We start from the raw sequence: 22,473 nt of genomic DNA, 5'->3' as shown, positions 1-22,473 counted from the left end.
AGATTCTTCTCTATTGCCAGGATATTCAGAATTGACTTGTTCCCAGCAGGTGCCCTAAGTCTTTCAGGAATATAAGGATCTATTGTGTGCACTGTGAACAATAACTCAACAGAGAAGATTTAAGGTGGTGGTAGCAACACTGAAAGTGCAACTGGGAGACGCTGGGCCCTGCCACTGCCTTGTTGTGTGACCTTAGGTCAGTATCTGCCCTCTCTGGGCTCTAGTTTTCACATCTTGAAAATGCAGAATTGGGCTAGATGGTCAGGAAGGCTCCGTTCAGCTCTGACAGTCCTGTCTCTCAGGTGTTGGAGTTCGCTTTGGTGGTCTGAGGAGGATGTCCCCCAAGAAAGCCCACTTTAGAGCTTCCCCGAGCCGGGCCCAGTCCCTCTGCCCACCTCCACTGCCCAGTCCACACTGACCTGCACCTCCCGGGTCAGGGCCAGCTCCAGCAGCTGGCCAAAGTGCTGGCCCAGCGTGCTCAGGGTCTCACTCACACAGGCCTTCATCGACTTCAGGATGTGCTCATTCTCAACCTGGAGGCACCTGGAGAAAGAAACCCTGGGTGGGCCACTGTAAGGGGCAGGCACTCAGCCCAGAGCCATTTTAGGGGACAGATCCGGGCCTGCAACAGGCCTGGTGGCGATGTAAGTGGCCTGGGAAAATGACATCAGCTCCTGGGGAGTCAGAGATGGAATATTCCAAGGCTGGCTTGTCCCCTGGCTTCCTAGTGTTCAAAGAAGTGCTGGCCTGCAATAGGAGCTAACAGTCCATGTTGCCAGGAAGAAAGGCCATCAGAAAGCAGTCAAATCCATACCTCTGGGCTTCTCCCTGGGAGAACCTGCCATCATTGCGGCCAGGGTCTAGGGATGGTGGACGGGAGTCATAGAGGAGGGCTGCTGGTGTGCCAGGTATGCCTTGCTCACTCTAAAGGTATATGGCAATGCCTGTGACCCTTTAAGAAATAGCTACCTAAAGCGTGCAGACAGGAGCCTTTGGGGATTTTCCACTCACACAGGAAGACCAAGGTCAAATCCAGCCCTATGACCTGAGAATGTTTCACAACGGAAGGCCAAAGACCCCATGGCAGTCCTAGGAATGTCAAGTTCCAGGTTTTTCTTCTAGGGCCTGGGGGCTGGAAGGGGTGAGGGAGGGTGTCAACACGCACCCAGGTGTGCATACAGACAAGGTTGAGTGTGTGTACGTTTCTGAGTGTAGACGTATGTGTGTTTATGTATGTGAGATACGAAGAGATTGTGAGTGTGTTTCTGTGATCGTGTGAGTGTATGTTTATATATCCGTGCATGTCTGTGAAATCCTCGTCAATGTGTATGTGAGTGTAAAGGTGTGTCTGCTTTCACCTTGTCTTGACTTTGGAGATCAAGGGGCTTCCCAAAGCTGGGGTAAACTCTTTCCTTGTTACCAACCCTCAAGAATCCTCTTTCTTCCTATGCCCAGGCCTCTCCTCTGCCTTTTGCATTCTCCCAGGCCTGAAAAGCGAGCAGAAAATCCCAAGGGAGTCTTTTAAGGTTGCTGATAAAAGTCAGCAAAAGGAAACTCCCAGACCACCACCAGGCCTCCCCACTCCCACTGTCCCTGTGGGAGGAGATGCCAGCCCCTTTCCCTGCCTGAGGACCGGCTGGCAGACCCTGTCTAGATTCACCCAGAGGCCAGATTTACCTCTCAGTGACCGCTGACAGCTCTGAGCACTTCTCCATTAGCAGCTTTTCAATCTGCAGAAAAATAGATCAATTTTATTCAATTCAGTGAGCACTGGTCGAGGACCAACTGCTGAGCTGGACCCTCTGGGGCATAAAGATGAAGAATCAAATCAGCCAATTTGTAAAACAGGCACATAAACTATAACACAGTGTGGTATGGATGGCAAAAGAGATCATCATCAGTTGCTTTGGGGGCTCAAAAAAAGAAAACTGAGCAATTAGTTATGCTGGGGGATCTGGGAAGCTTCAGAGAGGAAGGGGCATTTGAGCTGGGTTTTAAAGAATGAATAGAAGTTTACTGTCTGCAAAGTGAAGCAAGGAAAAGGGTAGAGCACTAAGGTGCAAAGAGATGCCAGAAGAAAGAGAAATAAAGGGGGATTTTCAGTGGTTTGCTTTGGACTTGGAGGAGATTCAAAACCATGGGCTTTGGAATTACACAGCCTTAGGTTGAATCCGGCTTATACCATTCACTGCATAACTTTGGGCAAGTTACTTAGGCTTTCTGAGTTTCTGTTACCTCACCTATAAAGTGAGGACAACAACACTAGCTAATATTTTTAATTAATTTAATTTAATTAGGACTCAGCCCTCACAACACATCTATGAAATAAATGCTATTATTATACTCATTAGGATGATGGAACTGGGGCACAGAGAAGTTAAGTAACTTGGCAAGGTCACACAGCAGACAGAGCTGACACTTGAGCAGGCAGGCATTAAAGAGGGTGTATTTAACCATTGCACGTTTTCTCTCAGTGGTTGTGTTGGCCTCAGAGGTTGTTCAAGGTAAATGAGGTGTATGTAAAAACATCTAGCACAATTCCTAGAACAGAGCAGATACTCAGTAAAGGTCCTTACTGTCTTCTCTGCTTCATTGGAAGTGGAGAGAGGTCCCTGAGACAAGAAGAGTTAGGACTCTACACAATTCAGACCCACTCTTCTAAAAGGCAACCCCATTCCGAGTGCCCACCCACGCCCATGCCAGGCAACCCACCTGGCCCATCTCCTGAGAGGAGCTCCTGCTAACAGCGCTGTACTCGCTGACCATGGAGCGGGCGTGGCAGGTCAGTCGCACGCTCATGCTATGGACACGCGCCCAGCGGTCCTGGGCCAGCTTCTGCCCGATCCTACGCAGCTCAGTGCTGATGACCCAGCCCCGCTTGAGCAGCAGCTGCAGGGGGTCTCCGGGTCCAGAACCGCCTGCCAGGATGAGGTCTCCCTGTGCATCCTCCTCCAGGCTGATGGGCTTTGCCTGCAGGACACACATGCACTCACACTCCGTCATGAGCTTCAGGTCCTCCATCCAGCGCTGGACCGAATCCACCTGCATCAGGTGCAGCCTGCAGCCGGGGAACAGTGCCATGAAGCCTATTAACACTCCACAATTTCCAAAGGTTTCAATTCCAAGCCATCTGGTGTTTACTAAACACCTACTATATGCTCATCACTGTTTCTTGCATTCACTTACCTTAATCCTCTTATTTCTCATTATGTCCATCTTACAGATAGTAAGATGTTTTGAGGGCAGATGACCAGACAAATCAGGCAATGAAATCTGACAGAGTAGCAGATTATCTTTACAATAAGAGGAAAATAGAAATAGCTTAAATATCAAATATTAGCTATGTCAAGTAAGCTACGGTACAGCTACATGGTTATATAATGTGCACTTATTTAAAATAATGCTTTCCAGAAGTTTATAGCAAAGAAAAATGTGTGCACTAATAAAATAAACCCACAGTATGCAAAGCAGTATGCAGAAATGTAAGCACGATTATTATAACTATGTTTAAAAGCTATCTCTAGAAAAAATATTTAAAAGAAATATTAAAATGCTAGTGGTTTTTTATGAGTGGTGAAACAAAAAGATTTTTCATTTGTTTTCAACCTTTCTCTAATTTCCAAATTTACTTTCATAAGCATATATACTAATTTTGTAATGGAACAAAATTAACTCTATTTAGTACAACAGCTGAGAATATCCATTAGATCTTAAGATCTTTGTTAAATAAAATTCACTCTAAAATTCACTTAATCAAATAATAGTAATATCAGATCATTAACAAAGCTTTGAACGTTGCTTGAATGAATTATATTTAATATCACATAAGTGCCAGACACTGTGGGAAAAGTGGAGATCAACATGCCACACCTCCCCTCTCATGGAGCTTTTGATCTGCCTAAAGAATCAAGACACAGTAATGAGAAGTTAAAAAACAATAGATTTCAACATCATTCAAAGATTATGACAGAAGACGACATACACACTTAACCTTTAAGGCTGGCTCAAGTCCCTTCGCCTTGGCTTGTAACAGTGTTCAAACTAGTCTTTCTGTTGCTAATCTTACCTGCCTCCAGCCATTCTCCACCTGCCACTAGTCATTCACTCATTCCACAAAACAGTATTCAGTGCCTACTATGTACCAAGTACTGTTCTAAGCTGGGCTATAAGAGCAAGCAAGTAGATAAAAGTCATTTCCCTTGTAAAGGTTACAAACAAGTGAGAGGACAGTCAACTTCCAAAGTAATTTCCAGAATAAATAAGCAATGCATACAATACGTTGGAGGTGGTCAGTGCTCTGAAGGAAAAGAACAGGGAAAAAGGATAGAGAGTTGTGGGGGTGAAAGGGGGAGTAGGCATTGCAATGTAAAATAAGTGGCTCAGAGAAGGCTCACTGAGGAAGGGACCTTTGAGCCAAGACATGAAGGACATGAGGGAGTGAGCCATGTAGATATCTGGGGGGAAATTGTTTCAGAGAGAGAGAACAGCAAGTGCAAAGGCCCTGAGGCATAAATGTCCTTGAGATGTGTGAGAAAGACAAGAGTTAACCTGGCAGAGAGTGGGATGGAGGACTTGAGGTGAAAGCAGTGGAGGGTGGAGGTGAGCAGACCCTATGGAGCTGTGTGGGACAAGGTGAGGATTTGGCTTTTATTCTGAGTCAATACAGCCAGCACCCAGAAGGCATTGATGAGGCCAGGTAAGTAGGGCCAAGGTATCAAGTAGGACTGAAACGATAGCGGAATGCTCCAATTATCATGGTTAAAATCACGCCTTCATATTTACTGTTATTTAATGAGGAGTAGGACTTTCTGAACAATGCAGCTGTTTGTCTATGAGGTTTTTAAATGTAATTTTTAACCACAAAGCTTATACTGTTTATGCAAATTGTGCATGTGGTTTCTTATAGCTTTTTAAATTGTTAAAAATAAAAGCTTACCAACATCCTTTCTTTCTCCCTCTCCCGTCATGAAAAATAGCTATTATATTTTGTAAAGAATTTGAATAGATGATAGATAGATGGATAGATAGATGAAAAATCACTTTGTGGATATACCACAATTTATTAAACCATTTTCCCTCTGCTGGGAACTCACTTTTCCAGTTCTTGACCACTATAAACACATATGCCCTTATATAACCAGTATCTTCATTCTATGCCCTAGACCCCCAGGAGTAGGAGTGAAATTCTATAGATGCTGCCATATTGGCTCTCCAAGGCAGCAACGCATCCCATTCCCCGAACAATGCAGGAGAACTTTCTATACATATATCTTGTTACTCCCCTGCATGAGTCCTCAGTGTGCCCCCACTGACCACTCCCCCATAAGTTAAAATTCCTGAGGCTTAGATGGGGAGTGTCCAAGATCTGGCCCCAGCCTCCCTTCCCACACATCTCCCTTTTCCACCTTCCCTCATATCTTAGCACCCCCACCATAGACACACTATACTCCAGGCACTCTCAACCTTCCTGTTTCTCAAGCGTGGCTCTCTTTTACAGTCTCCCCCATGGCCTTGCACAGACAATTCCTCTCAGATCAGAATTCCCTTTCCTTCTTCTCTACCTGGCAAGCTCCTATTAACCCTGCAATACCCGGCTCTCGTGTTACTTTCTCTGAAGAGCCTCAGTCAGAGCTTATCAGCTGCCCCCCAGGACCCCCACCTCTCTGTGCATCCTCCATCGGAGCACTAATAACATTCTATTGCAATTTGTATGTTTGTCTGAACTCTCCAAGTCCTGTGAGGGACATCCCTCGTGTCTGGTTTATTACCAGCGCCTGACATATACCAGCTACACATCTGAAAGAGCAGCAGGCATTTACTGCCATACCTCTGCAGAAGACTCCACATGCCTCCACCATTCCACCTCCCCAGGGAGTGCCCCACGAACAATGTCAACTAAAAAGAATGCACAACCTAAAAATTGAGAATTATGTTTTATTTGGCGGACAAAACTGAGGACTTCCAGTCTGGGAGGCAGCCTCTCAGAACAGCTCTGAGAGACTGCTCCAAAAAGGTAAAGGAGGAACCAGGATATAGAGGAGTCTTTGCAACAAAGACCAAATAGTCAGAACATCACAACATTACTGTTAAATAAAGATAACCAGACATCTCAGGTTAATGAATTTAGCACTTTACTGTGTATGGGAAGATGCAAGAGTCTGGGCTCACTGAAATCATTCCTTTGATATGTACCTTAGCTATCTAGGGCCAGTATCCTGTGCTTTCCCATCCTGCGTCCCCTCAGGGTGGCTGCAGAGGCTGAGGGCTTGACTGCGGGCAGCCCGTTTTTCTCCATCCTGAGTTCCCTCGGGGCTCACCTTTGCGGGCGGCTATAGTGGCTTGATGGCTGCAACATCCTTTGTTTACTGACATGGCAGGCAACGTTTTTCATTCACGACAACATGATTGGAAAGGTGATATAGAGGATGGAAAAGTCTATGACCCTCATGTTCTAGAGATACAGAACAGGGAGGCAAACTGACCTAGGGGCTTTTAGGGGGCAACAAATGAACTAGTCACTCACTCACTGACTCATTCTCTCCATAAACACTTTGCTGTGGACATCTGTTGTTTTTGTCTTCCCATCATTCTCCCTCCTTCTGCCATCAGTAGCAAAGACGAGTTCTATTAGCTGCCTCTTGGGGCAACCTAGACTTCAGCGTTTCTCTCCTCTTTGGGGAAGGCCCCTCCTCCCAAACACAGAGTGGTCCCCCAGGGGAGATGTCTGCGCTGTGTGAAGACACCCTTGGCCATAGCTGGTGGTTAATCCATGGGTGGGCTCCTGAACCAAGCTGCATGAATCCAATTCCCTCTCCCCAAACTGAGAAGCTTAGAACCAAGAGTTACACAGACTGGAGTTGTTGGACGCAGGTCACGTTCGTGACGGCAAATTCCGTTGTTCCACCAGGAACTCCAGCATCATTTGGGGACTGGGAAATAAGGCCAAGAGTTAACTTCCATTGCTTGCAACCAAAGGAAACTTTTCTAAAGCACACATTCACAAATAACTAAGCAGAGTTGAGTCGGTGCCATCCCTTAGAGAAAAGATTTTCTGGGAATTCAAAGAAGGGAGCTACTCCTTTCAGTTGGAGATCAGGGGACGGTTCATGTAGAAAGAGGCATTAGAGCTGGGTAGGGTTCGGACACACGAAGACAGTGGGAGAATCCTCCAGGGTGCGGCAGACAACAGGACAATGAGTAGGTTAGTTGGGCTAGAGTTATATATTCTGGAAAAGAGGCTGCTGTGAAGGGCAGAACTGGAGAAGGGGGAAAGCCCTGATCTTGAAAAACTTTGAAGCCAGAGTAGGGGTTGGGCATTTATGCTGAAAGCCACAAGAAGCTATCCAAGGGTGGCAGGCAGGGCAACAGGGGTAGAGACCAGTGGAGTTGAAAGACTCCTACCTAAATCACAGCAGCTGGAGCCAGCACCCAGCACAAAGGGAACCCATGGTGCTGGGGTGGGCTTTTAGCATGTCTCCCTGTGGAAGAGCTCTGGGGTCCTCATGGGGGAGTTACTCACACCCCCTTACTTCTGGCCTGGGTGGGAAAGGGCCGTGGAAGAACCAGGTAGAGAGAAAAAGGGAGTCAGAGCCACCACATGCCTCTGGTGTAAGCCCATCCCAGGAGGCCTGATTAGATTCCAAACTCATATTTTCATCACCCGCCTTCACCCCCAACTCACACGCAGGCATTACTCAGTTCTTACTCTTTAAGATCTTTAAAAATTAGAAAGAAAGTGGGATTTTAGAAGCTGTGTTGATTAAAATCCTAGCTGATTTATCACTCTGCTGGTAAGAGAAATGGAATGACGAAACTATTGATTTCCCCAATGTTTGTGCATTTGTGCCCATGCGTGTCCGTGTTTGTGGATATGAACTCATTCGGATGTCTGTCTATATTGTCTGTGCGCCAGTGTCTGGGCGTCTGGGTGAGAGTTTGTGTATCTCTACCTGCGTAAATACTCAGATGAGTTTGTGTGTTTACTGGTTTTGTGCCAGAGAAACTCGATGATTAAAAACGGATGGGGTGGGGTGGGGCTTGAGCATGGACTGCACTTAATCACTCAATTCCAAAGGAAAGAGTCTATTAAGTGGAGAAAAGAAGTAGCTTTGCAGTGGAGAAACCTGGCAAATACCACCTTAACCAAGAGATCAAAGTGAATCTCACTGCTGATACGCCACGTTGATAGCATGTACCCCTGATACTACGTGATGAAGACACTTCACCGCTGCAGCATTTTCCCTGAAACCCATAACTCAGTCTCATCATAGGAAAAACACTGGGGACCCAAACCAAGGGACGTTGTACAAAAGACCTGACCAGGACTCATCAAAACGGTCAGGGTCATCAAAAGCAAGGGGTGACCGAGAAACTGTCACAGGCCAGAGGAGACTAAGGAGACGTGACGATGACGACATGTAACAGGATGTCCTGGATGGAATCCTGAAACAAAAGAAGACATTCGTGGAAAAACTAGTGAAATCTGAATAAAGTCTGGAAATTAGTTAATAGTAAAGCACCAATGCTGCTTCCTTAGTTGTAGCCAATGTACCAACCTGCTATTAGACACTAATCAGAGGAACTGGGTATGGGGTGTATAGAAACACCGTGCACTATCTTGGCAACTTTCTGTAAATCCAAAACTACTTAAAAATTTTTTTTTAATTTCTTTTAAAAAGATGAGGTTCGGCAGGGAGGTGGAGTCCAGAAGACAAGCCTGAGTGTTTTCTACCCCAACTCGCCAGAAAGAATCTCACATCACTTGCTTCTTCCCCAACCAGAAGCATGGGCTGAGACAGTCTGTCTCTCTGACTTTGTGTCGTGAGCCTGCAGAAAGAAGACTTAGAGCAGCGGTCCCCAAGCTTTTGGGCACCAGGGACCAGTTCTGTGGAAGACAATTGCTCTAGGGACCGGTGGCGGGGGTCGGTGTGTGGGGTCTGGTTCGGGCGGTAATGCGAGCGATGGCGAGCGGCAGATGAAGTTTCACTCTCTCGCCGCTCACCTGCTGCTCTGCGGCCCGGTTCGTAACAGGCCTCAGACCAGTACCGGTCCACAGCCCAGGGCTTGGGGACCTCTGCCTTGGAGCATCAAAGCTCCAGTGGACGGGAGGGAGAAACCTGGCTAAGGAGCCTGAAGCGGAAGGACAGAGGGTCCGCAGTTGGGCTAGGGCATGGAAGTTGTCCTCTAGGGGGAAGAAACAGTGGAAGCCTAGCTGGCTTTGCCTTCAGTCGACCCCATCAGCCGCCCTAGAGCCCAGCAAGGGCTGAATCCCAGGCCAGCCTCTTGGACTTGTGCCTTCTATGCTTAGCTACCTCAGGGAGGCCTCCCTCTGGCGTTCAGCCCCTCATACTGGCTCAGGAAGATGCCGCTCCCTCATTAATTGCCTGAACAGGCCTGGAACCAGAGCTTCCTCAGGACAGAACCGCTTATCAGGTAAAGGCCTTGAGCGTAAGAGGAGCTTCCGCAGGCCCAGGCCAACAAGGCTTGCACGTCTGCGCGCAGGGGTAGAAAGAGCTGGCTCTGCTGTTCGTCATCTGTGTAATTGAAGGCAGGCTGCCACTGCTGCTGCCTTTTTTTTTTCTTCCTTTTTCTGAGATTTTTATTGAAATAACATATGTATATAAAAGTGAACAAATCATAATATCAAGCTGCAGTTCCATGAATTTTCATAAGGTCAACACACCCTTGTATCCAGGAACCAGATAAAGAAATAGAATATTAGCAGCATCCCAGAAGCCTCCCTTGCACCCCCTTCTGGACACTCCCCAACCAGAATAACCAGTATCCTGACTCTCACAACATACATTCGTCTTTTGAGTAAGTTTCTTAACCTTTCTGAGCTTCAATTTCTTCACCTGTAAAACAGAGATAATGACAGAACCTTCCACAGTAAGTTGATGGAAGGATTAAATTAAATGGTGAACGTAAAGGGCCTAGGACAGTGCATAGCACAAAGGAGATTCTCAAAACTGTTCATCCTCTTTGCTGCCTTTCCCCATAGCAACACTTTAGCACCTCTAATCATTATAATAGAGGCTAGAATTTAGTGAGCACATTCCATGTGCTGAGCACTATGCTAAGTGCTTTACATGAACTATTTGATCTACTCCTCAGGACAACTATCTGAGTTGGGTCTTATTATCATTCCCATTTTACAGATGAGGAAACTGAGATGCAGAGAAGTAAAATCACCCAGGGAAAAAGCAGTAGCACTGAGATTGAAACCCTAGTCTCTCTGGTTCCAGAGTCTACTCTTAACTGCTATGCTTCACTGCTTCCTATTCTACCTGAAGAAGAACAGAGAGCAAGATAAGATGCCTTAACACAGGGAGATATGCAGGGCCATTTTCCCAAGAAAGAACTTCAGGGGCTGCTTATCAGCAACAGGAAGATGAAGGAAAGCTATGAGCCCCGGCTCTGCCTAAAGCTCTGGGTAGCGGGAGGACCAGGATCACAGGCCCCAGAGATGTAATTGCTGCTTTCAGGCCAAACCCACTCCCGGCCGTGCAGTTCCAGGAGCTGCCTTCCAGGGTGACAGCCTCAGAGATGAGGACAGACAAGGGGCGCCTGTGGGGAAAGCAGAATCTGGTTTTCTTTTAAGAATGAGCTTAAAATAACTTCTATTTCCAGAGATTGTTTAAACAGATACCTCCTCTTTCTCCCCCAGCAGCAACCAAACATACAGAGAATAAATGAGCAGAGTAGTAAAGCCCATGGGCCCCTGCCTCCTCCTGACCCCGCTCAGTGGCTCATCCCACTTAGGTCCAAGGCCAGCTCTGACCAGGGAAGAGAGGACGTCGGAGGTTCTGGCCCACCGGCAGGTGGAGGGCAAAATGGGCTGATGCTCAAGGCATGTATATACCTATGAAGCCTGACTTTGTCCAGCTTGCTTTGCACCCAAGCTGCCCTAGTTACAACTAAACCATCGGGATAATAATATAATTGTGTTTAGCTAAAAAACAAATAAGTAGGGCTTCCCTGATGGCTCAGTGGTTGAGAGTCCGCCTGCCGATGCAGGGGACACGGGTTCGTGCCCTGGTCCGGGAAGATCCCACATGCCACGGAGCGGCTGGGCCCGTGAGCCATGGCCACTGAGCCTGCGTGTCCGGAGCCTGTGCTCCGCAACGGGAGAGGCCACAGCACTGAGGCGCCTGCGTACCGCAAAAAAAAAACCACAAAAAAATAAGTAATAGAGGATTGATGAAAAGCAGCTCTGAAGTCACAGGGAAAGGGAAAATAGACAAAATCCACCAGTAATAACAACTAATGTTTATTGGACCCCAGGACTCTACAATTATCATGTAGTATTTTATTCTCACAGTAACCTGATTAAGTGAACACTCTTATTGTCTCCACTTTACGGATGAGAATACAGAGGTGCAGAAGACCTACATGACTTAAGAGAGCCAGAACTCCATGTAGGCAGCCTGATTTCATAGACTATGTGCGGCCGTACTAAATGGTTTCTCCACCTGTCTCTCTCGTCCACCAGACTTTGAGATCTTCTCAAAGGCAGGCACTGTCTGATCTATCTCAGCATCACCAGCACTCAGCACAGGGCCTGACATATAGCAGGTGTCATTATATACTTAATTGAATCAAGTAAACCAGAGACCACCTGGGAAACGGACTGTGAGCCTTGCCATGCCAGATGAAAATATTTCCAGAACTAGCAGAGTGTCATGCAAGATGAGCATGAGCGCCCTGACCTGGCACATGGATTGGAATCCCTGAACTCACCCCTTCCTCTCTTCTGGGGCTCTACTTCAGAAGACGTGGACTCTGTCTTTGGCTTGGATGTCAGAAAAAGCATAGGTCAGCTCATTGTGATACTTTTTTCCCTGTGGTTAAAATTTGAGGTTGGGTAAGTAACTAGATACCACAAAAGACATGATGATAAACTTTTTTTGTTTTAAATAGAAATACTTAAAGCAGGTGTCAGCAGAATCAGAGAGACCTTTGTAAAAGGCATTGTTCAAACATTCCTATATTCCACCAAGCCATGCTCTGGTTGGGTAGAGCTTGGACCTTTAGCAACCATTATCCCAATTCTCAGAAATTTCAGGCAAATGGTTTTCCAGTGAGGTGTGGAGATATATAGCTAAGCCTTGGAGAAGTAGCTGAAGGGAGGTCTGCGCTCCCATAGGAAGGGCCTGTCCCCACATGATGCCTGTAACATAAAATATTCTCAACCAGTTTGATAAGGTTTAAAACAATACCTGGTCAATTCAGTGAAACACTACAGATGCTGATCATGTGCCAGGCTTTGTGCTGGTGACCCTTGCCCTTAGGAAGCTCACACTGTCTAAGAGATAAACAGACATAAACAAATATAGCCCAACCTCATTCTCATCCTAACATGATGTACCAGAGTGTCAAGTATTTCCAGGAGTTCCTAGAGTTCGTCTCATATATATATTTCCCCCCCCCCCAAAAAAAAGACTGGTTCAGTCAACCACAAGGCAGCATTGGATAATTCTGTCATCTCTTCTTCCTTTAGCAGCCTTACACTAGGTATAATTCTAGTTGCCAGGTCCTGCCAGGTCCACCCAGCATGGCTGCCTTTCCTTCTAGGTAATATCATGCTGTCTGATCTCTACTAGACATCTCTGACTGTCATAGTCGCTGCTTCTTCTCTTACTGCTGTATCTTCTAGGTACCACTGTGCCGGCATCAGAGCCAGGCATGACACTGGGTCTTCTGGGCATCATGTGGCTTCTGTTGGGTACCAGTGCTCCCCTCAGGGCATGAACTCTGGAGCTAGATTGCCTGGATTAAATCCTAGTCTGCCACTTGCTAACTACAACTTTGGGAAAGCCTCTTTGTATTTCAGTTTCCTCTTCCTCAATGGCAAAAGGGAATGATAATAGTACCTAACTCCTAGGCTTTTTGTGATTATTAAATGAAGTGAATATATGAATATATATATTCACACACATACATATGTATACAAACGTTTGTAAATATTTGCTTAGAATAATGCCTGATAGGCAATATTGCATGTGTTAGTTATTTCTGGAGTGATTTGAATTAAAGCAGCTGGTAACATCAGAACTTAGTTACTTAAACGTGAGAGAAATAAGGAAGAATTCTGGAAAGATGACAGTAGTGGCAGCATAGTTTATCAATCACTCCAATTTCCCATATAAAAACTGACAGAGCAACTAGATAACAAGGTCCAAACCCCATGGATAATATTTACAGCAAAGCTAGATGATAAAGCATTCCTACAAACCTCAAAATACAAGCGTGGGGCGGGAGGGGGCAAACCACCTGCAGGTACAAGACTGCTCGGTATCATCTGTATGAGAGGAAGAAGAAGGAAAGAATAAGGTGGCATCTGGAGAACATGGGAAAGGAGAACCCCAATGTAGCCACTGGGTATTTACTGGAAAGCACAGTGTGACGATTTGAGAATAATAACTGAAATTAGAAGGGGTTTGCCTCTCCAATGAGGTGAGTGCAAGGCACGTACTCTGAACTCTCAAAACTGACCCAACAGGAATCTCTTCTACAACAAAACACCACCTTAAGAAGAAACTTTTGGGAGTAAAATCGAAATTGAGAAGGACAGAGATAATAGAGACAGAAGGAAGAGAGTTCAGACCAATGTGAGGGGCAGAACAGAGCTAGGAACCTTAGAAAGCAGATCACTATATTTTTGAACCCTACACAAAAGCAAAAGAAGACGGAGCTCTATGAAGTTAGAACAGATTTCCTGAGCCCTACTTCCCTCTAAAAGTTTATGGAAACTAATTTCACATACAAATGAGCAAAAAAAATTTATTAAAGTATCATCCCATGCATAGTTATTTTAGAAAGAGAATAAAGAGCAGAATAATATTGCTACGATGAGATAATGCCAAGAGAATGTACTCAAAAACAGAAGGAAACTATAAATTACTGTTTCAATATTTCAACAACCATTATCAAATGAGTTTAAATTTTTAAGAAAAATGATATATACCGAGTATACTACCTATATGGAAACAAGCATACAAGGTGTATTCTAGTAAGATTATTGGACTTTTAAAAGAAAAAAAGAGGGCTTCCCTGGTGGCGCAGTGGTTGGGAGTCGGCCTGCCGGTGCAGGGGGCACGGGTTTGTGCCCCGGTCTGGGAGGGTCCCGCGTGCCGCGGGGCGGCTGGGCCCGTGAGCCGTGGCCGCTGAGCCTGCGCGTCCGGAGCCTGTGCTCCGCAACAGGAGAGGCCACGGTGGTGGGAGGCCCGCGTACCGCAAAAAAAAAAAAAAAAAAGTGCACGTTATTTATAAGGGACAGGAAATTATGCTCTGATAACTTTCTTAGAGCAATCCTTTATACCAGAAAAAAAGTACAGTAACATATTTAAAATATTCGATATGAAAAGAAACCAAGGATATTATATTTAGCCAAATGACGTTCAAGAATAAGATGAGGAGTCCTGATTTGTGTGGCAGCAGTGGTGTTGGAAGACAATCACTCAAGAATAATTAAGATAAAATCGATAGGACTTGAATACCAATTCAGATGCAAGATGAACAACAGGGACTAGTCAAAGATGTGACCCAAATTTTTGACTCAAGCAGATGAATGGACAGGAGAAACCAGTTCAGAAAACAGGAAGGCGGGTTCAGCTTGAGACTTGTTGAGTCTGATGGGACGACTGTCTCTTCTTTTGAAGAAGGCCCATCCCTCTCACTGGACTGCCCTCCCATCGAACTTCATTCCCCAAACTTCCAGGCCCTCCCAGACTGCACGCAGAGTGTGTGACCCACATACCCTCACACATTCCACCCTGAATATTCATTCAGTCAGTATTTCCTTAGTGCCTACTTTGTGCCGGGAACTGTTCCAGCTGCTTGGGATACAGAGTGAACACAGCCAACAAACAGCCCTGCCCCATGAAAGGTACATTACAGCAGGGAAAACAGACAATAGTAATAAACGTAATCGATTTAACAGTGCCTAGTATGTTAAAACCAGATAATTTCCATTCAAAAGAAGAGTTAGAATAAGTGGGGACAAGACTGTTCATGTGAGAGGCAGGGAGGGAAGAGCCACTTCAAATAGTGGGTCAGGGTAGGACTCATTGAGAAGGTAAGCTGAGAGGGAATGCTTCAGAGAAAACCAACCATGCTGATGTACGGGTGCTTTCGGGGCAGAGGGAAAAGATGGTGCAAAGGCCTCCTGTGGGAGTAAGCCTGGGCGCTGGAGAAACAGTACAGAGGTAAGCACGGCCAGAATGGAGTGGAGCAAGGGAAAGATCAGTAGGAGTGAGAAGGGACTCAGGCTAGATCCTAGAGGGCCCTGAAAGCCACTGCAAGCCCTCTGGGGTTTCACTCTGAGTAAACAGCAGGATTCCTCCCGAGACATCCGAGGATCCTTGTCATCAGCTGGGTCCACCTGGCCCCTACGCCGTTCTACAACCCAACCTGGAAGGCTCTCTCACTAAGGGCTTTATAAAAACCACACATAATGAATTTAGACTGACTTAACCTCTGCTATGCGGTGAACTATAAACTGTTTATTGAACAGTTAATGTAAGCATAATTATTTATGCAACAAGCTGTAAATAATTTACAGTAAGGTTAGGAAATTAACTTCCCACCTCTCTTCACTAAGGCACTGGTGAACTGGTGAAACCCAGCCAGCTGAGACCAAAGGAAATGTTGCTTCTCTGATCACGTTCAAATCTTCCAGTGTTTTCATTGCCCTGCTCCTGAGCCACGTTGAGCTGCATTACAGGCCTTTTTCGTGTTGAGGCTTTTGTGAAAGGGGCAGACAATTCTCCATCTCTGTCCCTAACCACTCCTAGCTCACATTTTAAGGGTGGAGCCTTCCCCAGCATATGGTGTTGGACAGCTCACAGCAGCCTTGCCCCTAACTTGTGGCTGACCCATGCATGCAATGCCAGAACCAGGAAGGAAGTAATCTCTCCTTCGATGAATCTGCACGATGTTTCCTGCATCACCTATTGTGCTGGGGATGGCCTCTGTCTCTCCGTGTTCCCTGCAGTGACCCTCTGCTCCAAGCTGCAGCACTGGAAAGAGTTTTCAGATCACTCCCCAGAAATCCCCATTTTCATTATTCATCCTAGCCCTTTTGACATATGTGTTCCATAACATTTTCGGTTAATTGAACGGTCCTGTATAACACGGTAAGAGAGTTGATCCTGCTTTTCAGATATTCCCAGGAGTGCTGGCCCACGAATACACCTCGAAGCTAATACCTGCGAGTCATTTATGAAGGGGATATGGATACTGGCATCATAGTCACTTTGTTCTGTCCTGTCTCCAGGTTTTGGCTTCCAGCAATCTATAGAAGGACTTGAAGGTAGGGAAGAGATTTGGAGTCTCTAACAAATCAATATTTTAAAAATCTAGCATAGTTCCAAGCATGCTATAAAGGAAATATTTTTTGAGTACCTTCTGCTTGCCGGACACATATCAAGCGCTTGCCCATGCAGTATCTGTCTTGCAGTTACAGAATGCTATTGATTATCCCCCGTCTTACAGGAAAAAGTGAGGCTCAGAAAGCTCCCTGCAGGTCATCAATGACTGGGTCTAGATCTCAATCCAGGTCAGCCTGCCTCCAGAGCCTGTGCCTTCACTACCTCCCCAGACTTTCCGGCACGCATGAGTGTGCTGTCGTTTCTGTTTCAGGACAGGGAACATGAATTTGGCTCTAGGTGACTGTTTCCAGTCCAGGGAGCCAATTTCATGCACACATTTCACAGCTGCCTCCTCTCTGATGACTCAGGAGCAACCCCTCTTGTTAACTTTATCAAACTCTGGCATTTTGAAGACACAATTAGTACTCCCTGGCCTTCCCTTAACTCAGGAAAAACTTACTTTTGAAACTCTAAAAAGGATACATGTGTGTACGTGCATTGTCAGTATACATATGAGAGCCGGCGTGATGCTACTCACAGTAAGAACACCTGATGCGGATCCATCACTCTGGCCTCATCCCACTTTCACCTCTTAATAGCTGTGTGCCCTTGCATGTGACGCTTGCCCTCTCTGAGCCTCAGTTCCCTGACCTCCTCATTCCCAAACCATTGTCTCAGCCTCACCAAGTTCTTTCAAGCGCCTCTGCTGAGACTTCCAGCCTCCCAGCCTTTTCACATGCTGATCCCTCTCTCCCCATCTCCTCTTCACCTTGCTGATGCCTACGTATCCTTGGAATCTTGGACTAAATGTCTCTCCTGAAGTAGGTGTCTCTGACTCCTAGATGAGCTTATGTCCCATGTGTCCCATGTGTCTGGAGCACCCTGTCTTTCCCCCATCATGACACAGGTCTCAATTATTTAACTACCTGTTTATCTGCTAGACCATAAGCAGGGCAGGGCTTCTCTCTACCAGGCCTACCCTGCATCCTTCCCCTCGCACTGGGCCCAATACAGTGAAAATGCTCAGTGTCTATTTATGGAACTGAATTAAGTTTAAAAATCTATCAAATGGGAATAACAATGACCTGTACCGCCGTACCGTCTCATCGGGTTATTGTGATAAGCTCCATAATCATTACTGCTAACATTTATTGAGGCTGAGCCCTGTGCCAACTACCAAGGAGATGGCTTCATGCAGTTCTCACAGTGACCCTGAGAGCAGGGCACTATCATCATCTTATCTTTACAAATGAGGAAACTGAAGCTTAGAGAGGCTTACGTGAACTCTCTGATATCACCCAGCTTGTAAGTGGCAAAGTTTGGCTCGGAACCCAGCCCATCAGACTCTAGACCCCATGTCCTTAAATGCCACTCTAAACTGCATTATGAAAGGCCGTGCTCTGTCCAGATGGCGTGTTTAATACTGTCAGGTAAAGATATAAATGCATTCTCACATGCCTGAGCTGAGTCGTTGCTTGTCTTCAAGTTTCACGGCTGTAACACAGGACCTGATGTGTAGACTAAAGAGGGTTTACTCTAAGACCCTCTAAAGAGGGTCTAAAGAGGGTCTAAAGAGGGTCTTTCCTCTTTACTTCAAGGAGAGTATTTTCATTTGCCAAAGTGGAACATTTAGGAGAATTCACATATCCTACATGTCAGCTGCCATCCTGGTACCTCTGCGGGATTCTGGAAAAGGCAGGTGAGAGTCCAGAAGTAACCACTAGAGGGTTTCCAAGAGCAGGTCTACACCGTTGCCATAGACTCCACCAGCCTCCAGCCCCCAGCACTTGGACCCCCTTCCTCTACCACACTCTCACTCTATCCCCAGCCTCAGGCTCTGACCAAGAGTCCTCTATCCCCAGTTGTGGGCGGACTCCAGGCATCCTTAAGATTTGGCTTCAAAAGAGCCCCAGATGCAGAGGCCAGAAGCAGCTGCCTGTCCCACCAGGTCCTGCAGCCAGTACATGCATCCTGATGTCCTGGTGTTTTCTGTGTGCATTCTCAGCGCCAGCCTGTTCTAGAAGCTGAGGACAAACCTGAACAGGAGAAAGTCCCAGTGCTCACACAGCTCAGGCAAGACCCTGAACAGGCAAGAAAGCACCAAGAATCCAATCTGGTCACAGTTATAACAGTAGCTGATGTGTTGAGTTCCAGCAATGATCCAGGCAGTGTTCTAAGCCCTCTCAATATATTACTCCTTAATCCTCCCCACAGCCCTGGGAGAGAAGACTGTTATTGCCCCCATTTACAGACAAGGAGACTTCTGTTGGGAGAGGTCACAGGGTGGGTAAGTGGTGGAACCATCACTCAGACCCATGCTCTAGAGCCCAGAGCCTCTCCTCGCATCAACTAAACACCACACTGGCAGCAAGAAGCTGTGAGCAGGAGAGTCTGGGATCATAGGAGACAGAGGGCCTGACTTCGCCTGGGAATATGTACACAAAGGAAATGACATTTGCCCTGGTTCTTAGAGGAGAGGAGTTGGCCAGGACGACAAGGACAGAAGGACTTCCACATAAATGCAAAACTGCCTAGAGACATAAAAATAGTAATACGACCAGAAGTTTCACTGGAATCAAGCATCAGGGGCCTATGAGGGGTGGCCAGGAAGGGGCCTAAGGAGAGAGACAGGGACCAGTTGATCAAAGACCTTGAATACCATGATTAGGGATTTGGGTTTAATCCTGAAGGCAATTTAGAGACACTCAAAACATTTTAGAGCAGGGCGGTGACACAACTGTGCAGAGACTCAGTAGAAAATGGACTGGAGTGAGTTAAATACCATACAGGAGGGTGACCTGTCGGGAAATGATGGTTATACAGCAGAGAGAGGACAGAAGGCTGAACTAAGGCAGTGACCTGGGAAGAAGTGAATGGTCTGGGAGGGAGATGAGAAGATACAAGGGTGAAGGAGGGAAAGGAGCAAGGCTGCCTCCTCAGCCTCTGGTCTGTGTGACTGGTGCTGCCCTGACTGAGACAGGAAACCCATCCAGGTAGGAGTTAGTTTTCATTTTGCTTGGTTTCATGGTGTTGCACGATGACAAGTGGGATACGCGAGGTCATGGCAGAAGTGGGGTCTAGACCCTACAGAAGGGTCCCTCAAAGAGGCCCCACACCTTCCCAGAGAGGAGAGCAGGCCTGGTGAAGCCGGCACAGCCCTGCCACAAGCCGGTCCACTCCCAGCCGCCGTCACTGTGCCGCCACATAATGAGATGTTCTTCTCAATTTTGGAGCCCGGGGACTGTGGCTTCTTACGGTTTGGACTGCGTCAGTGCTGAGCATCCCATAATTGCATAGCTCATCAGGTTCTCTGTCATTAGCTCTCTGGTTCTCAGGGCTCCACCTTTCCTACTGCATTTGCTGGTTGACCCCAACATAAAAAATCTGGTTAAACAGGGCAGCTCTTGCTGTGCAGCAGGCTCTGCCCGCTGTCCCTCCACCTCGCAACTCCCAGTGGTTCAACCATCCTCAGCCGTGAACTTGGAGCTGCCATCTCACTATACGTGAAATCTTTCCATTGCGAGTACAGATGATCTGATCTCTCATACAAAGGAAGGAATTGAAAACTGAGGTCAAAGCAGATGGACTGGCAATGAGTCACACACCCTTCACGGTGGAAACCACCACAGTGAGGAGCCTGTAGGGTCTCCAGCCAAGGAGCTGGAGGGGCCAGGGGCCAGGACCAGGGTTGGATTTCCTCCATTTCCACAGTGAGCTGGAATCTGAGCCTGATGCTGGGAAGATGCCCCCTTGCCTGTGGGGCAGGGAGGGCATCCCAAACAGTGAATGGGGCTCACAGGAGCCCTGTCCAGTATCTGGAAGAGCCCCTGAGAGAAGTAGATGTCTACTCCCCAAGTCACCCTGCTCCTTGCTCCCTGATGGTGGCTTTCCTGGACATCTGGAAGGAGGTGAATAAGCCCCCAAATCTGGGTTTTCTGGAGCCTGGCAGCTTCCAAACACAAAGCCAGATGTAACCACAATCATCTTCACATACCAGGATACTGGTTGGATAAATTATTTTAAGCTGGAATTATCCAGGGTGGAGTTGGGGTGGGGGAAGGGAGGAGCATAGTCTTATACTAAGGCATTACAGTATGAAAAAAATGGGCTTCCTAAAATATGTCTAAAATCAGAAGGAATTAACTACCCACACAGCAAGCAGGGAGAATTACAAACAATAGAGCACCTCTGGGCACCAAGAACTCTCTCCTTCAGCCCTCACAGTGGTTTGATGGTTGGCGATTACCAACCCATTTTACAGATGTAGAAACTGAGGCTTAGAGGCATTACTTAACTTGTCTAAGACCTCATTGTTAATAGTCATAATAAAGTTAAAATTGATTGAGTGCTTATTACTTTCTGGACACTGTGCTAAATGCTAGAACCAATCTTAATGCTTACTTAACCCTCAAAACAATCCCACGAGGGTCACATAACTGAGATTTGGGAGGTGAAGTGACCTGGCCAAGGTCTCGTGGTAGATAAGTGGAAACAAGAATCTATGCAGTCTGAGACCAGAACCTTGGTCTTCCCTAAATGCTGTGTTCTTTAATGGTCTTCAGCAATTTAGCTGATATTCACACCCTCAAATCCATAGCTGGGGCTCTTTCTCCTATGCTGGACTTCCCTGATGTGATTATCAATGCCTTTTTAAAGATGGTGATCATTTAAAGACTGTATACTACAGTATGCCTAGTCATTTTTCAAACTCTTGCCTTATTTCTTTTGGGGAGAGAGTAGGGTGTGTGTTATTTAAATTCAGGACAGAACTACTGGCCCACTGGCCCCATCATCACAGATCTCTGACGAGTTTGCACCAGAAGTACTGCCAGAACAGGAAGCCAGGGAGACCGTGCAGAGTGCGGAGGGACCCTCTCAGGACTCTGGCTGCGAAGGGTCTCCCCACCCGCTTCACTGTCCCTGCCTCGGCTCTTGCCACTTAGATTGCCCTCCTCATTCTTCAAAGCCCATCACTGGGGGAAGGTAACTATGTCTGACCCTTCGGATGCCAAAGGGAACAATTCTTCCCAGTTCAGCAGACACATGTCCTGGTCCCCAGTTGCTGATACCAGTTCCTCATTGCCAGATAAGCCTGCTGGCCTGGCATCCAGAGTTCCCCAAAACACTGGGGGTCATTAGTTTAAGGAAATCTCTGCCTACATTCTTGTTGGTTCATTTTAACTACTTTTCACTCAGAATGAAACTTTAATTATTCCTTCAAAATCTGGAATTTGGATTTCTCTGCCTTATTCTATTCCACCTGCTGTGTGAAGTGGAGAGCCTTCTGTAAGAATACATTTCTATGCCAAGAACACTTGGTAATGGCCTCCAAACTTTACCGAGTACCCCAGTGGGCCAAGGTATTGGGCTAGGTGTTGGGATTATAAAGGAGAGATGGTAAGAATATGATCTCCAAGAGGGCAGGACCTTCTATTACAGTGAGACATAATCTCTCCACCTAGCACAGCACCTGGCACATCATAGGCACTCAATAAACATTTACTGAATGAATAAATGAATGACTGTAAATAAGCAATTATGGTTCGGTATGCTCCCTATGGCGTTTTGAAGTAAGGAGAAAGAATTTTGAGAGCACAGAAAGGATGTTCATCTCAAACTAGGGTATCTGAGAAAGCTTCCCACGCCAGCGCTTGGAAGGACGCCTTCAAGTTCACCAGGAGAAGAAGCAGAGTTGGAAGATGGTAGGATTTCAGACAGAAGAAACAGCATGTGCAGAACAGTGGAGGCGAGGAACCACATGTTGGGAAGACGGCAAGTTGCTAAGAGTAGTCAGAGGGGTGGAATGAATTCAGTCAAAAATAAGAACTTCAAATCAAGAAGCATGTTGGAGTGCTAGGTTTCATGGATTTATCTATATTATAACCTAGCAAAGCAGGGTGCACTACCCTCTCCCCTGGAGAAGAGCACTTCTCCAGGCTGTACCACAGGGCTTCCATAAAACCTGAACAGGGCACACCCTCAGATGCTGGAAGGGGCTCCCAAACTAAAATGTCTTACAGTTTCCATCCCAGCTACAAGGCCAACACTAAACCTCTTCATGACTTTCGTTGGAAGGAATAAGACCCTGTTTGTTTTGGTCAAT

The 22,473-nt window shown here is 46.5% G+C and overlaps 1 protein-coding gene across 2 annotated transcripts in view; it reads right to left on the bottom strand.

The window, feature by feature from the left end:
• The window catches only part of INSC (INSC spindle orientation adaptor protein), a 125,677-nt gene that overhangs the window by 61,207 nt on the left and 41,997 nt on the right, over positions 1-22,473 (bottom strand). For both annotated transcript variants that reach the window (XM_082660485.1, XM_082660486.1), the window contains 3 exons: positions 2,713-3,058; positions 1,678-1,730; positions 420-543 (listed from right to left, as the gene is read on the bottom strand). In XM_082660485.1, the coding sequence (XP_082516611.1) occupies positions 420-543; positions 1,678-1,730; positions 2,713-3,058 (523 nt within the window). The remainder of the gene's footprint in view (positions 1-419; positions 544-1,677; positions 1,731-2,712; positions 3,059-22,473) is intronic.

The sequence above is a fragment of the Grampus griseus genome (assembly GCF_964374135.1).
Source record: "Grampus griseus genome assembly, chromosome: 8".
NCBI classification, from domain to species: Eukaryota; Metazoa; Chordata; class Mammalia; order Artiodactyla; family Delphinidae; genus Grampus; species Grampus griseus.
The sequence above is the reverse complement of the archived record's forward strand: the minus strand, read 5'-3'. Positions and strand labels throughout refer to the sequence as shown.